The 16,279-nt window shown below is 42.7% G+C and overlaps 1 protein-coding gene across 1 annotated transcript; it reads left to right on the top strand.

Annotated features, from left to right (window-relative positions):
* Positions 1–2,095: 2,095 nt before the first annotated feature.
* Positions 2,096–12,767, top strand: LOC120742668 (cbp/p300-interacting transactivator 1-like). Its single transcript, XM_040046094.1, has 2 exons — positions 2,096–2,339; positions 10,386–12,767. Exon 2 carries the CDS (start codon positions 10,405–10,407, stop codon positions 10,990–10,992), a length of 588 nt encoding a protein of 195 aa, XP_039902028.1. The 5' UTR covers positions 2,096–2,339; positions 10,386–10,404; the 3' UTR covers positions 10,993–12,767.
* The last annotated feature ends 3,512 nt before the right edge of the window (positions 12,768–16,279 follow it).

Genomic DNA, 16,279 nt, shown 5'->3' with positions numbered 1-16,279 from the left:
GTAGAAAAATAACCCCATCTAACCAAAGCACCTCAATTATTTGTCAGCTAAGATGGAAATCACAAACGGTTTGTTGGATTTGCATAACGTCTCCCCAAAGAGGGAGGTGAACAAAGCGGACGGGGGGCCTCCTATCTATACGTCCTCCTCCTCATCAACATGTGAAGTGTCTGCGGTCAATGGCGGAGAGGATTTACTCGCACAATAAAGACAGATGCCACCTTTTATCTGCTTAACGGAAGAGAGGCTGAGCGCGTGGCACTTGACCGCCGCCGCCGTCGCGCGTTGTTGGCGTGTAATGACGTCCTCCCTCCCAGCAGACTGTTGTGGTGACAGGCCCGGCTTTCTCTTTTCTTTGTAGCTGACGTTGGAGGAGGGAGAGAGGCTTTTCTTTTGCCAAAACAGCCTTTGTTTGTCCCTCTGTGAATAAGGGAAGCTGAAGTAGTTTGGAGGAGAAAAAAACCTGATTTTTGGTGTTAAATTCAAACTCCGCTTGGAGACAAACTTTTGAATCAATCAGTCAGTGCTGATGCCTGATGTTCAGCAGGGTGGTCCGGGTGTAAAGGATGCATGAATTTGATTGATTTCTAATTGGAATGGATGAAGATAGAAGCTGGAAGAACTGTTAAATATTTAAAAAGTAGTAAACCAAAGATAACTTGATATATCAAAATTTCAGCCCCTCAAGTATAAGAGGGCAATAAAACTACAAACGCCATGATTTTTATGACTGGTTTCAGCGGGCTCATGCTGGGAATCTCACACATGTCCCTCCACTTTAAAAGCTCTTACATAAAACCCCATTTATGAGCCTCAAACTCTCAAACTCAAGTGTTTCTGCTGCTCCAACCTGCAGCCACCCAATCATCAATGACATGAAGACATCTCCAGTGAGAACATGGAGTTATGCAAATCATCCACAGACCACCAACCCCTCTCTCCCTGTCTGATTGTGGCTGAGTGACACAGACAAAGACAGAGGGCCCTGAAATGGTCCATTTGATTCTTGATGGTGTTTGCTTCAGAATGAGCAACATCTGCCCAGCACAGCAGCAGCTCCCAAACTCTGGAGGCCTGACTCAGCCGGAGCGGGATCCTAATAATGACAGGAGGCGAGTGTCAGAGGTGATTTGTGACAACAAGAGTGAAAGGAAAGGTTCATAAGATGGCAGTGAGACCTGGAGTGATACATGTGGTTTGGCTCTGACAAAAAGACAAGCTGAGGATGCTCAGATTTTAATTGGGAGCAACCAGAATGGACAGGAAACGAGTAGTTTGTCTCAGTTGGAGACAAAGTTAGAGAGGCGAGGCTGAGGTGGTTTGGACATCCGCAGATTAGGGATGGTGGATATACTGCAGAAAGGGTGTCGAAGCAAGAAGAAGACCATAGAGAAGATCCATGGATGTAGTGAAGGACGGTACAGAGAGAGGGTGACATATTTTAAACTTGTGTTTTGTATGATAAAATAAGGTTGTTAGATTTTTTTTTAAGTCTGTTTTTATTTATGTTAGTTTTATGCCAGATCTAATGGGACTCAGCGGGGCAATTACTTTTTCACAAGTAGGTTTTTCCCCTTAATAAATGAAATATAATTTTAAAACCGTGTTTTATGTTTACTCTGGTGATCAGAAACATATCTCAGTGAGACACATATGCAGAAAAACCATTAATCTGTGCACTGTAGTTTGCATGAAATTAACATCATCTCAGAATATTTAGATTTAAACTGTTATAGATATTGGAAGAATTACAGGAACATTAACAGGGCCTCAGATTTTAATAATAGATTTTTAAAATACTATAAAAGAAATTATATATATCATAAATATATGTTTATAAAAATATTAAAGGAAGAAATACTTATATGTTGACATAATAAATAAAGAAATAGTAATATTCCTGTATAAAGTAGCTAATAATCTCGGTCAGTGTGTGACTAACATATGGCCCCTGTGATGTGACCCGTAGTTATACTGAGATTTAAAGCCTCTTCAGCGGCTCCATGATCCGGATCCAGTATGAATCCAGTCCGTGGTTTGCAGATATCACACACACACACACACACACCGGGGCTGGTCGGTGAGAAGAGAAGCACAAAATGCTTTTTATTCAGCAGCGCGCTCGCTGAGGAGCGGACAAACCCTCCGACGTCTCTGTGCGCGTATCAGCGGACCTGAGCAGCTCTCAGCTTCTCTCTGAAATCGGTACCAACCGGCTTTTATTCCCAGCGCTACGGACTGTACGGACTCGGCTCTTTAAGTCTACTTTTCTCTCCCACTTTCATTTAAGTCTGTTTTTTGCTCTCCAGCCTGCACGGGACGGCGGCTTTTCCTCACAGGTGGGTCCATCATCTACTCCGGTGCGCTGTTTTGCACTGTGACCGCAGCCGTCAGTGTGCGCTAAATCCTGCGGAAAGTTTCTTTCTCTCTTCTCCGGTGTTTGTTTAACACTTTTAAAATGAGGTCAAGCGGTTTCTGCCCGCAGCTGGAGCCTTTTCAGGCACAAGTGCAGTGAAGTTTTTTTGTTGTTTTTTTTTTACATTTATTTTAATGGATAACTTGGGCGACTTCGAGCTGCTGCTCTCTCCTTTTTAAGTTGGTCTTTTTAATTGGCTTCTCATTAACTACCCTCAGTGTGAAGGTAATTAAAAGGAGTGACCAGTCAGGCTGGGGACGGAGGGAAGAGGGCACCATATGGTGTGTGTGAGACGGAGACAGGCGTTTCAGTTTTGCTCTTCAGGGCTTAATTGTGTAATTGAAACCCTTGTGAGTTGGTGGTTTGGTGATACATCACAGCACTGCTGCAATATTCTGATCACATGTGCACTTTACACTCCCTGACTTTTTGTTTTTGGAGGGAAAGCTTCAGATCAACTGGGTGTCAGGTCTGTGGAACCAGAGTACTTTTAATGAAGTTGCAAGCTTCCCAACTGCAGCTCTGCCCCTGCTCTCCACTTTAGCTGTCAGTTTAAATCAGTGGCAGGAAATTATTTGGAAAAGCTTATCCTGTCATTCCAACTTGGAAAAAATCACTTAAATGGTGGGAAGTGTTTAGTCTTCCTGATAATTCGGATTTTGATCCACTGTTTATGTTCATTGTCAAATTTGTCTTATTGCCATAATGGAGAAAACATACTGGTACAGAAATGGAGTATATGGTATTTACAGTATGTAGATTATGTACATCTATATAAATACTCACAATATGAATGCACATGTACATATGTTAGGATGCAAATGAGAAATTAAGACCTATGTAAAGGTTATGGGGAGTAAATGTAGTCAACTAGTCACTTTATTGGTACTTTAACTAGACTTGTAGTCAAGACCACCTAAACCAAGACTAAGACAATACCAAGACCAGAGGGTATCGAGACCAAGACGAAACCAAGACAGACCGAGTCAAGACCAAGACAAAGTCGAGACCGAGACAAAAAAGTCTTTAAACCTGCAGTTTAAAGACTTTTTTGCTGCTTCATTTACAGGTGTCAGGCATATTTATGTGTTTTTGTGATGCACTCGCACAGACCTCCTCACCGCTGTCTGCTGTCTCACTCACTTACTAAGAGGACAGACGCACACTCCACTTGACTGTTGCGTCTTTCACCCTCTCTGTTTTTCACATAATGATATTGTCCTCGCATGTGATTGGCCACAATATGGAGGGATTGGAGCATAACTGAGCTACTGTGTGAGAGCTGAGCAGCGAAAGGAAATCAAGTGAAGAGCCGGCTCTCGCTCAATGGGAGTCAACTCTTCTGATTCACTACAAAACACTCTCTAAGCACAGCTCTTAGAGCTGATGCTTTTGCGCATGACACATTATCGAACGTTACGTTGTGTGTCATGGATACTGTTGATTCCAAATCTCCCGACCACTATGTTGATCTGAGAAAGCAAGACCGAGACACCAAGACAAGATCAAGGGATCCGAGACCAAGACAAGACCAAAGTCCGTCAAGACCAAGACCGGTCTCGAGACCTCTAACTCTAACTAGTGCTGGAAGCTCATTTTTTAATTGATTACTTGCTGGACAGTCAATATCAAAATAAAAGCTTCCAAAAATGGACCCCTTTCAGAGGATTTGCTCATTTAATTTAAAATTCAACTTTCCAGGAAAACAAAAGGTGCCACGCAAAGATATCAGAATGCTCAGTTCTCATAATTTCTTGATGTTTTTGTGCTTGAAAACTGTGTTGTTGTCAGTTTTGAGGGAGAGCAGACTTTCCTTGCTTCTAATTAAAACAAACAGGAGCCACTCTGCAAGCCAACACAGGAGCCTGGATTGCTAATGAAAGAATTTACAGGGAAACGAGAAGCCAGGGCTGATTTCACCAATCTCATAAAAAGCTGTGGGAGAACACAATGAGCCCCGGTCAGCTGTGAACAGGAAAAAAAATACTGGCCCTCGTCCAGCCGTTTCACACACTGCATCCTTCCTAACCCCGGCCCTCCCGCTTCATCCTCGCATCTGACTGAAACAGAAGGCACTAGCAGAGGACAAACAAGTCATATTCATCACTTTTAGCAGAAGTCTCCCAACTCAATGTAAAATCCTTATTTTTGCTTTTAAAACCAAGAACAAAGAAGCTTCATCTTTTATTTGGCTTTTATGCCTCCCCCTCTCATCTCTGACTGCATCTGGCAGCTTAAATACCCACAATTTCTGATATGTGGCACGTGTAAACCACGAGGTCTGTGATGATTTAAACTGAAACAAGCCGTTAAGGAAGGAAGTTTCTGTTTTACACCCAAAGAAGCTCAGCCCAGAAATTAAATAGCTACACAGATTTTCCCAAACAGATACCAGAAACCAGCTTTTTTAAAAATATCTAAAAAGAAAAAAAAACAATAACAGAGCTCTGGGATGTTGGATTTAAAAAATGTAGTGAGGAACGAGTGTCAAGTTCAATACAACTGACTGCAAACTGAAAAGTTATCCAGCAGGCAGCTTTGATAATCAATGTTGAAGGAGGTTGTTGAAGAACACATTCACTTTATTTACTCATTAATAGAAAATGAAGCAAAAAAAAAAAACCCTGCACTTCCTCTAGTGGCCACTTGAGCCTGCTTCCAAAAAATGAGTCGATCCCCATAGACTCCGATTGTAACGTTATAGCATTTAACACCACATTTACAGCCTGATTGTGGCTTTTCTGGATAGCTCCCATCATCATAACAACTCTGACTGCTGTGATTTTTCTTTTGGTTTGTTTTCTTTTTTTCTTTTTTCTTTTTTTTAAGCAAGCTTTTCCTTGTTGTTGCTCTCTTCAAAGTGTTGTTCATTCATCTGATTGGTTCAGTTCAGTCCTCAGTACACAGAGGTTCATTCAATGACCTACAAAGTATCTCATATGCGCCAGCTTCCATGGAGCACTTCCCAGATGGCTCCATGTAACAAACAATTTGGCACATCAGGTCAGCAGAAGTCGGCCTGCATAAAACATGTTGGGGTTGGGTTTGGGTATGTGGCAGCATCTGTAATTTATTTTTTTTGTGTGTTCTCTGCTCCTTGTTTGGGGAGCAACGTTTAAGATGTGATTAAGCCCCTTCAATGTCAATTAAGACTGAAGCTGATCGAGGGGAACGAGACGATAACTTTTCTGGCAACAAAAGGAAAGGATGGCCACTCCAGACGTAGTCAGAGCTTAATGGGCACCGGAGAAGTCTCTCCACACGGTGGCCATAATCTCCAGGCGCTTACCTGGGAAGTTATTTTTGAAGTGTTGTTTGAATTTATTCATTTCAATCTCTGTGGTTACCAAAATGTAAAAGGAAAAAGTCAGAAAGCATCACTGGTAAAATCTAATTTAAAAAGCATGGAACAGATCTGCCGATTTTACCTCAGAATAAGACTTTAATGCTTCTAACACTCTGTTTGCTGTTAAGATTCTTCCATGTGTTTTAATTTGTGATTTTCTGAGGTTTATTATATCTGACTTATGTGTCTCAGAGAAGCAACTTGTGCTGCAATGGTGGTTTGACTTGTTTCATTGGTTTTTGATCATAGACGTAGGACGTGACATCACAGTTCGCCGGTTTATAAGGTCCTTTTGTAAAACCGTACATGATGAGTGAGGAAACTAATGGCACTTATTGGCTAACAACTAGTGACTGACAGGTCCTCAGCCCTGGATAATCCTCCTTTCTGACTCTAATAATGACTGTAAATTGCAAAGTTACCTCCATGTTTTATTCAAGATGACCTGAAAGAAGCAATCGAGCCCATAAAATCATCAGGAAAGTGTTTATAGAGAAGCTCGTGGAGAAAGTGATGCATTTGATAAAAGAAAGGAGCAAATAGGGCTATTCTGTTTATTGGTTTGCCTTTATAATTTTCTTCTTTGTAACATTATGATCGATAATAATAATGTTTGGTGTTGGTGGTTTGGTTATTTGTAATGATGATGGGGGGGAAAAGGGTAGTTGTTGGCAGTAGGAGTAGCAGTAGTAGTGGTTGTGGTATCAGTAGTAGCAGGTAGTCATGGTGATGGTGATATAAATAGTAGTGGTGGGGGTATTAGTAGTTAAAGTTAATAATGGTGGTAGTAGTGCTATTATTGTAATTATTGATGCTGTTGCAGTTGTTAACAGTGGTATAAAAGCAAGTTTTAATCTATATTGCTTCTCAATGATGTCACTTGGACTGAATAAAGACTCACACAGTACATCCTTACATGCAGCACACACACTAGTTTTGTGCATGTGCAAGTAAACCTGAAGTCGCAACTAGAGGCACCGCCCCCTGCTGGCGATTTTAAAAAGAATGCAAGTTAGTCTGAGCCGTACTCCTGGAGGAGAGAACACTCCAGACTGTTCACTGATTAAATGTCATTTTAAACGCTAATGCTTACGTAGCATTAGGTGGCTACTGTACAACCATCATTTTGTTTTGTCATCAAGGATCATGTAGTTGTACTAGCACAGGTACAGACTGCTAAATTTTGTTGTTGTTTTGTTTGTTTTTTTTTAATGCTCTAAAGTGGAGCACTTCAACACTGGAGTCTAAGGAGATTGATTCACTTTTAGAGGCAGTCTCAAGTGACCACTCGAGGAACTGCAGGAGGAGGCTGTTTGGACTTTTTGGTTGCTGTATTTAATCTGAATATATCAAAGCCATAAATTGTGATTAAGGCTGGTTTTACCATATAAAGTTTAAAATGTATGTGTTATAGAAGCTTTGCAAGACGTGTGTGTGTGTGTGTGTGTGTGTTGGACTCGTGTGCTGGAAAGCTGTTGAGCAGAGACACCATGTGCAGTCTGGCCCTGACAGTAATCAGTCAATGAATAATGAACACACGTGCACGCACACACACAAAGATACCAAACAGCTGTCAATGACAGGTGTGTGTGTGTGATAGAGTTAGCGCTCTATCAGTTGAGTGCAGCTGCATGCCTGCCTGTAGCAATTATGTTCTCGCTAAATAAGAGCCAGTGCTGAGAGGAGGGGCTGTGTGTGTGTATCAGCACATATCATTAGGCGATTAACTTACTCAAAGGATAGCCGCATGATTGTGTGTATGCGGACACACATGCAGTTTGAACTGTGTGTAATATAAACCAGCTGAGGGACAACATGAGCCTTTAGGAGTCTCTCTGCAGACACACGTTGCATTTCACTCACCCTTTTTATCTCTACCCACACAACTCGGCAACATTTTCTTGCTGCTCACACTCATGCACACACACACACACACACTCACAGGGACATATGGCCTCTTCTCAGGGCCCATATGTATTTATCCTCCCACATGAGCCAATCACTCTTTGAGATCCTCAAAGGCTCTCTCTCTCACTCACACACACATGTGCACACACACCTATAAACACTCACTAACCCCATAGGTACCCACAGGCCTTCTCCTTGCAGGCTTTTTCATGGTTAATTTGCTGCTCAATAGGTCAAGAGGGAAAAGCAGGCATCAGGCTAACAGAATCAGTCTCTCTCTCTCACACACACACACACACACACACACACACACACACACACACACACAGTCATGCCTCACCTCATGGTGCGTTCCCCAGACAGATGTGACTTCAGTGATTTACCGCGCCTGTTGGGTCAACAATGCCTTTGTTGTTGCGGTCTGAAGCAGCCGCATGTTTGTCAGGAAACGCTTTTAATTGACCATTTAGGATGTTTGTGATCTTTTCCTCATTTGTCACATGTGTTACTCATGTCCCCAGTAATCCATTTCTCATTGTGAGAAGAAATGTTTTTAGATATCTGGAACTTCTACAGTCTTTTACTTTTAAAAACTCATCACAAAGGAAGGCTAATAGAGCGGCTGTTTGTCTGTCAGTGTTCAAAGCCATATAAGACATTTATGAATGAAAACCAAAAGGTGAAGGACTAAGTCAAGATTTATGGAAATACGCCAAAGTTACTTTTGTATGTGATGTGTATCACAAAGCTGTAGTTTGTTTACTCGGGTCCAGATCAGTTGATCTGTCAAACCAAGCTACAGGAGAAAGCTACAAGCAAACTCAAAACGACCCATAATGCATCATTACAAACTATGTGAGAATGTTCAGTCTCATTGGCCAGATGTGTCTGGCGTGGGTGCAACAGAGGTAAATACAAGAAGATGATGTTGGAGACTATTGGAGAACCTGGAGAATAAACCTTCCTTTCATGGCTAGTTGCTAACTCGTGCTAAACATCTATGGGACGCATCCCAGAATGCAAAGTGTTTAGCTTAAACCTGCAAGGTACACCTTTTAGTTGTGTCTGATTTAAGATTGGATTAAATTGACAAATTCAATAAACGAACTGTGCTGACTTCATTTGGAACTGCATCGAGGTCTTTGTGCCAGAGTGTGATTACTGTGTTCACATCCGCACAAACGAGCCGCACCAAGGAGGACAACTGACTAAACACCACATGTGTGAAAGGGCTGTCCGTAGGTTCTTCCTGGGTTCTACATCCCAAACCATTTCTTCAAGACAGAAGTTAGCTGTGCTATTATTAGTTCAGGAAGGGCATTTCCCCATTCGTTTTCTCTATTCAGAAAATCTTTACAGTAAGGTTTTGCAGACACGTGACCACTACCCACATGACGTTTAATGTGTAACTGTGACAGTCATGATGATAAAGTAGGATTGTTAGCGGTTGTGAGGGTTTGATCCCAGTTAGTATAATGTGTTAAGGCCCTAGTCGTGCAGGCCTGCAGACTGGTCCACGTATTCCACAAACCAGTATTCCCCAACTGGTTGCTTTAGTTGGTGCTGCAGTTGTTATAAGAATGGAAGTGACGGACCACAGATACTCTCCGAGCTGCAGTGAAACTGTGAAAAAGTGCAACAGCACAAGTGGAGAAGGCTGAACTTCTCCACCTTCTCACATTAAAAGTTGCACCATTTGAAACATGTTGACTGCAGTGCTGAGCACACAGCTTTTACTCTGAAGGCGAACATTCTCCATTTCCAAATCCCTATGGATCCATCCATTCGCTTCCGCTTATCCTTATCATGGATGCAGGGGGCCTGGAGCCTGTCTCGGCTGCCAATGGGCGAGAGGTGGGGTACACCCCGGACAGGTTGTCTATCTGATGCAGGATGGAAGATATGAATGGGATATTTACTCCTGGAGCCTCACTGCATACATGGCGTCAACAGCCCTTCGAGCCTTGCACTAAAATTTGTAGTGACGCGAGTAACCCAGCAGCTAAAAATGAAGCGATAGACACCTGCGTGCTGCTCTCCATCACACAGAGAGACAGCCAAGGAGTGGGCCTCTTAAAAGCAGCAGCAACTCTGGCTCTAAATGTCCCACTGAGGCATGATGTGCAGCATGTGCGTAGGTTTAACGTATTATACATATTCTCCGAGGTTGCATTGCTAATGTGCTGTAACTGTTTTCAGAAAACAGTTTTCATAGTTTTGTGTGTCCAGTGTGTGAAGTTGAGGAGTCATGTTTTTGTTTGTTGTCTAAAGCATCTGGACTTCCTTAAGTTTCTTGAAGACGTTTCATCTCTCATCCGAGAAGCATCTTTAGTTCTAAGAGACTCCAATGACCTGGATGACTGAGAACCTTCAGACTTTCTGCTTGTTATCTAAACACTGGTTATACCTGCTTCATGTAACTTCATAGGTTAAATGAAAGAATTGAATAATTTAAAGTGTAAATTAAATGTTTTCTAGCAAATAAAGAGCTTCTTCATGAACATCTTTTCATTTTTTTTTTTTCTATGTTTTACCGTGAATTGTCTCAGCCATCTTACTGAGGTCTTATCATTATTGATATCTTCCCTCTATGATGTAACTGGTTATCAGAGCCTCTGCTCAGCTAACAATCTTATCTCTTCCTCCTCGTGTCCCAGTTTGATGACATTATGTAACACCTCCTCTTCTCTCTTCCTTCTTTCCCCCCTCCTGCAGGTTCTGGGTTTTCCCTGTGATGACCTCACTGCTGTTTCCTGGCCACGCCCACGCTGCAATGAAGGACCTCTCCTCCTCCTCTTCCTCTTCCACCTCTCCTCTCAACTCCCTCCTCCACTACCCGTCCTCCAAAACCTCCGTGGTGCCCTTTTCCCCATCCACCGGCCCCGCGTCCTCTCGTGGATCGGCCCTGTCCTCGACGCCTCTCTCCAAGCCGCAGCCCTTCTGTCTGCAAACGGGGCCGCACCTCATTGCCAGCATGCAGCTGCAGAAGCTCAACTCACACTACCAAAACCTTGCCAGTGCCTCTGGCGGACACTCTGGGCCTGGAGGGCCTCAAAGAGGCTTTGGACCCCCGCAGCTGGGAGCGGGTAATCAGCTGTTGGCACCGTCTGGAGGCCTTGGAGGAGGCGGGATGGGTGTCGGGATTGGCATGGCCAACCAAAGTTCCAGCGCTGGTGGGATTATCGACTTTGACCCTGTGGACGAGGAGGTCCTCATGTCTCTGGTGGTGGAGCTAGGTTTGGACCGGGCCAACGAGCTGCCCGAGCTCTGGCTGGGACAGAATGAGTTCGACTTCATGTCGGACGTGCCAGCTGGATGCTGACCTATGAGGGTGGGGGAAGCACATGGATAAAGTGGAATTGATTGACAACGAGAGAGAGGACTTCTCTCCATGTTTGGTTTTTCTTTCCTCCCTTTGTTGGCTGATAAAACGAGGAAGCAGAAGAGACGCTGACCGATGGAGAAAAGCGATTAGAGGCTCGCTCTCTGTTTCTGTTTTGCTTTCATACCCTCCTACGGGCAGACAAAAGAAAAGACAAGCTTGCTTTTGATTTTCTTGTTTCTGTAAAGGAATCAGTGCTGCTTTTCTTCACAGAGATGAAACCAGAGGTGCTCCCACTCTGAACTGTACTTCCCTTTCATGTAAAAGAGCAGAAACATCAGCAGAGTATGAGCAGAAACGAGGAGTCTAAGACTCACTCCTGCTCCTATCCTGTTTCCTCCATCGCTCCATCATTTGGTCTTAATGAAAACAAGTTGACTGACACGAGAAGGGCTGACAAAGACATCCGAGCCACCCTCTTTAGAGAGGAGTAAGGTACACCTGTTGGACTCGATCCCCCCTCTTTTCTCAGTACCGCCCTGAATTGATCAAGTGGACGATTAAGGAAAATGAGAGGCACGACTTTGTGGGAGAATTGCAAAGGATGGCAAACACTATGCTTCCTGTTTTCTTATACACAATATTAAGCTCTGGTCTCATGGGAAAGGAACTCCTGTCTCTTGGCTTCACAAAGGAAATGATTGTCTTAGACTTGGTTATCTCTGTGCACTTCTTTATTTTCTTGTTTGAATTTCGTTCAAACAGCCGTAGTCATACAACACGTTATTTAAGACGGTGGCTGATCCCCCATCAGGAGACAAGCAGACAAGGAGCACTTCTGTAGCGAACCTAAAGTCACCTCAGCGAGTTAGATCCAGAAATGTGGAATGGGTGTGTTTTGTTGTCCGGCCTGAAAGTTGATGAGGAAGGGTGGGATAGCTAGTGGCAGGGATCCTGTGCTACACGGAGCAGCAAACAAAGTCAAATTCCTATTTTTCCTGCTCTCCCGCTTTAAAACGGTCCGTTTATGTCATGACCGTTGTCGCTGCACTTCCGTGTTCCTGATGAGGAAGTGTGATTAGGCCTGGAGGCTGGTGTTAGTCCAATTTTAGTTACAATTTGGACTATTGTAGTGAAGCAGGGATGAGACCAAGCTAAGCTGCACATTTGATCTGTCCATGTTACAGAAACAGCTCCTCTGTCACTGTCTCATTGAGGTCTTTTGTTCATCTCTTATTGCAAATGAAGAATTAAACAAATCTTTGTTTTTGTTTGAAATTCATGCATGAATCCTCATGACCTCTTGACCTCTCTGATGCTATTAGCTGTGACCTGAAAATGAACTGTACTGTTCACCCCGAAGCAGTCCTGAAAGTGTTGGATTACACTGTAAACTACTACCAACTTAGCATGTCAAATCCATGTCTATGCCATGTGATACGGTTGAAAGCTCTGAGGGAATTATATTTTACATGTGCAACAGTTTTGTTTTTGTTTTTTTTGTTTGTTTTTTTTCTCTTCCCAGTTACATGGAAAGTTTCACAACATAAATCTAACATGTGAATATATGAGAATCATGTGTGCCTATCATGTGACATTGTAACAGCTGAAAAGCATTATCGCGTGTAAAGCAGGGTGAGGGTTTGTGACATGGAGGATAATATTGAGGTTTGAAACATTTCTGAGAAGCCAAAACCCACTATTTTGTTTTTTAATCTGAGAATGTGTTTATACGCCTTAATTTTCAAAAAATAAATAAATGTTCTCAGATGGTACTTCGCTGCGCCGCCTCTTTTGTTGTTCTGCCTTAAATGAACTCCCGTCTCTTTAAAGACCACCTATGAAATGGTCACATCAGCTTTGATTGGCCAGGTTCTCAGCCAAACCAAATATTAGACGTGGGCGGATTGATTCAAATGTCAATATTATATGGTACTGGTATCAGATGGGTACTAGCTACTTTATTTTTATCCAAGTTCAGTATGTAGACCAATGAATGCTTTAAATTATTTTTTTCTGGAAATGGAAAAATATACTCAAATGCACTCTTTGAAGCATGTCTGAACCCTTTTGCATTAATTCATGCCTATTTTATTTATAGTTGGCACAAAGTGCTTCAGAGACGGGCACATTTACATTCTAGGTTTTCAAAACAAACAAAAAAAAAGTTTCAAAATGCATAAAAAGCTGAAAGGTTTGTTTTTGTAAAAAAAAAAAAAAAAATCGCAGTGGTTCAAATGATGAGAATTTAAAAATGTAGGTTTCATCTCATAAATCATGACACATTGCTGCACATAAGCTGAGGTTTATAGGTTAATGCTATCAGCAATACTGACCCTGTATTTACTTGGTCTCGTATCGATACCAAAAGTTGCGTTGTGGCAAGTAGTGCAAAAAAAAAAAAAAAAAACACTAGTTGCTCGTCAGAGAATATTAAAGTGCAGATTTCTCAAGATTTCGACACTGGGCATGATACAACCACCGGTTTGTAGAGAAACTATGTTCCCCAACTGGTTGGCAGTCGTTCCTGGATGCCGCTGGATAAAATCAGTTGCACAGAAGGTGGTTGACCAAAAACGTCCTAGTCGTTGCTTTGGTTGCTAGCACGTTGCTAAGGTTTCCTGTTCCATGTTTGTCTGCAAATGCACACAAACTAACAGGGGCAGTACAAATTGTAAACATTTAATTCAAACCAGGAATGGAGAGGCTTTGCCTCCAAAGTAAAAGTTTTATTCAGAGTTGTAGCCAGCATGTTACAAAAGACAAGTTTTACTTTGAAGGCAAACAGTCTCCATCTCCAGTTCACGTCACAGTATTTCCAGTTTAACTACAGTAGACAAATTTATTGCCATTCAAACTTTGGTCATCTGCAGTAATATGCTAGCGGCCAACCAGTTGGGGAATACACAGCAACACGTTGGTCACTAGGGAAAATTGGTGGTCACTGGCCAGTCTGTGGGCCTGTGTCTGGGACTTCAGCAGTCTTTTCCTGAACAACTGGTTGTTGCCAGATGGTCATGGACCGGTGTCCAGGGCACTATGACTGGGGCCTTATTCTCTTCATCCTACATGATCATCATGACTGTCACACAACCAAAATGGAAGTTAATGTCACATGGTTAGCAGTCACATTTCTGCAAAACCTAAGTGTCTTTAACTCTGTGAGGTCTAACTAATCCTTGGCAGATGATGCTAACCCCACAATATGGGCCAAAATACTGGGCCACCTACATTTTACACCTACAGGAGCAGCTTAGCCATGGAAACTCCAGCCCTGGAGCTCTGCAGACACTGAGAACAGAGCATTGGTGACATTTACACAATCCTGGTCTGCCACGTCGTGGCTGAGTTGCTGTGGTTCTGAAATGCTTCCACTTTGATCCCGCCACAGATGATGATGGAATATCTAGGAAGGAGGAAATTTCACAAACAGTCTTGTTGCAGCGGTGGCATCCAATTACAGTATCCCACTCGAATTCTGTGAGTTCATAGGAAAGATCCATTCTTGAATATAAAAGCTCTGTGCCTGATTTCCTGCATCTGTGGCAATGTGACTAAAAATACCTAAATTTAAAGATTAACACATGTTGCCCAATACTTTCTTCCATGTACTGTATATATAATTTTTGTTCTTTTTAAAAGTTGTTGATTAAAACTTCAAACTGTTTTCCATTTTTTTTTTCCAGAAAAAGTTCTTTTTTAGGATTGGTGTTCAGAGCTAGGGCTGCATCTCAGAGGGTTGTTAGTGGTCTTACGGCCCTGATGTGCATCACAGGTGATTCATTCACACGGACGTGTTTGTGCAAATGCAAAGAGAATATCGATATGCTGTACATACATCACTAAACTATAGGACCTTTGTGATCCTGACAGATGTGGCTTCTGGGTTAGTTCACAAATGGTCACATGCTTTTGACTCAAAAGGCTTCAAGCTGACACCTGACCCTCCTCACCCATCCCTCACCCACCTATAGGGGCTTTGCTGTGTTGTGTCAGGATGGAGGCTCCGACCTACAGTATATCTTTTGTGGTAAGTTGAGAAGGGAGGAACAAAGGCCTTTCACCCTCGACCTGGTGTGTCTGTCATCTGAGCATTGTGGGTTTCATCCTGGACCACACAAAACAACACACCTGCCTGCCTGTGTTTGCATCCTTGCAGGCATAGAAAAGCTTGGAACTAAAGCCATCACACACACAGAAGCGCAGGGATGGCATTACAACAAAGGTAAGGCGAGTAGCAGGCATGAAGCAGGTGCTTGTTCAGTTATACAGGCCGCACAGGGTTTTAGAGTTCAAAAACAAGCTGCAAGTTTGGAAATCTGCCCAGATGAAAGCTGCTGCTGGAGGAAAAAGAAACATGCAGATCCTTGTTGATTTATTTAGTTATCAGCAGCTGAGCCTTCACACACGCACACACTCATCCAGTCCTTTCGCCCTTTCCCGCACAAGCACGCTGCACATTGCCACTTTTCGATGTGAATAAGGCTCTCGGTTTCAGTCAATGAGCCCAGACTTTCTTTAATGAAACACGAGCACCAGCTATTAATGAGAACCTGTTGAAGGACTAATTTGACAGAGGCCTTATTCGCTCTTCAAAAAGGGATTTTCTGGGTATTTCCTTCTTAACAATCACTTCACTGACGCGGCGAGAGAAATAAAGATGCTACTCATCGCCTCCAAATCCAGCAGACAGACGCACTGATTCTCCTCTTCCTCTGTCTCTTCGTCTAAGTGGGTCAGAATAACATTCTTTAGATCGAAGACAGTCCAGGGTTTGTTCCATCTGCCTCACACTGTCCCTATGTGTGTGTCTGTGTGTATCTGTGTGTGTCTGTGTATGTATGTTGTTTTGCAGTCCAGTTTAATCCCAGTTGAGAGGATGTTTTTTTTTTTGTTTCTTTTTTTTTGCTCTGTGAACACGGTCCCCTCTCTCCTCCCTTGAAAAAGTTCATGATTGAGATGATTTGTACAGAGCCTTTCATTTCCTCTTTTTCTTGATGCTCAACTACTGCAAATTAACCTTTTGAACTAAACTATTCTTCACAAAACTCACAAAACAACCTGAAATTCTCTCTAAAGTGGAATATGAGTTCAGATGAGTGCTCAGTCAGCCACCTTGTGGCTTTTAGGCGATTAAGAGCTTGTTTCCATGAGAGTTTTTCAAAATGTTGGGAGTAGAGCCGCTGCAGGAGAAACGTGGAGTTTTGGGAGAAAAACATGAAGTGAAGCTGTGTTTCACTAATAAGCTTTTGTGGGGAAGATTAATAAGTTTGCTGATGCTATCACT

Source organism: Simochromis diagramma, unplaced genomic scaffold, assembly GCF_900408965.1.
Source record: "Simochromis diagramma unplaced genomic scaffold, fSimDia1.1 OVJJ01000338.1, whole genome shotgun sequence".
Classification (NCBI taxonomy): Eukaryota; Metazoa; Chordata; class Actinopteri; order Cichliformes; family Cichlidae; genus Simochromis; species Simochromis diagramma.
The sequence above is the reverse complement of the archived record's forward strand: the minus strand, read 5'-3'. Positions and strand labels throughout refer to the sequence as shown.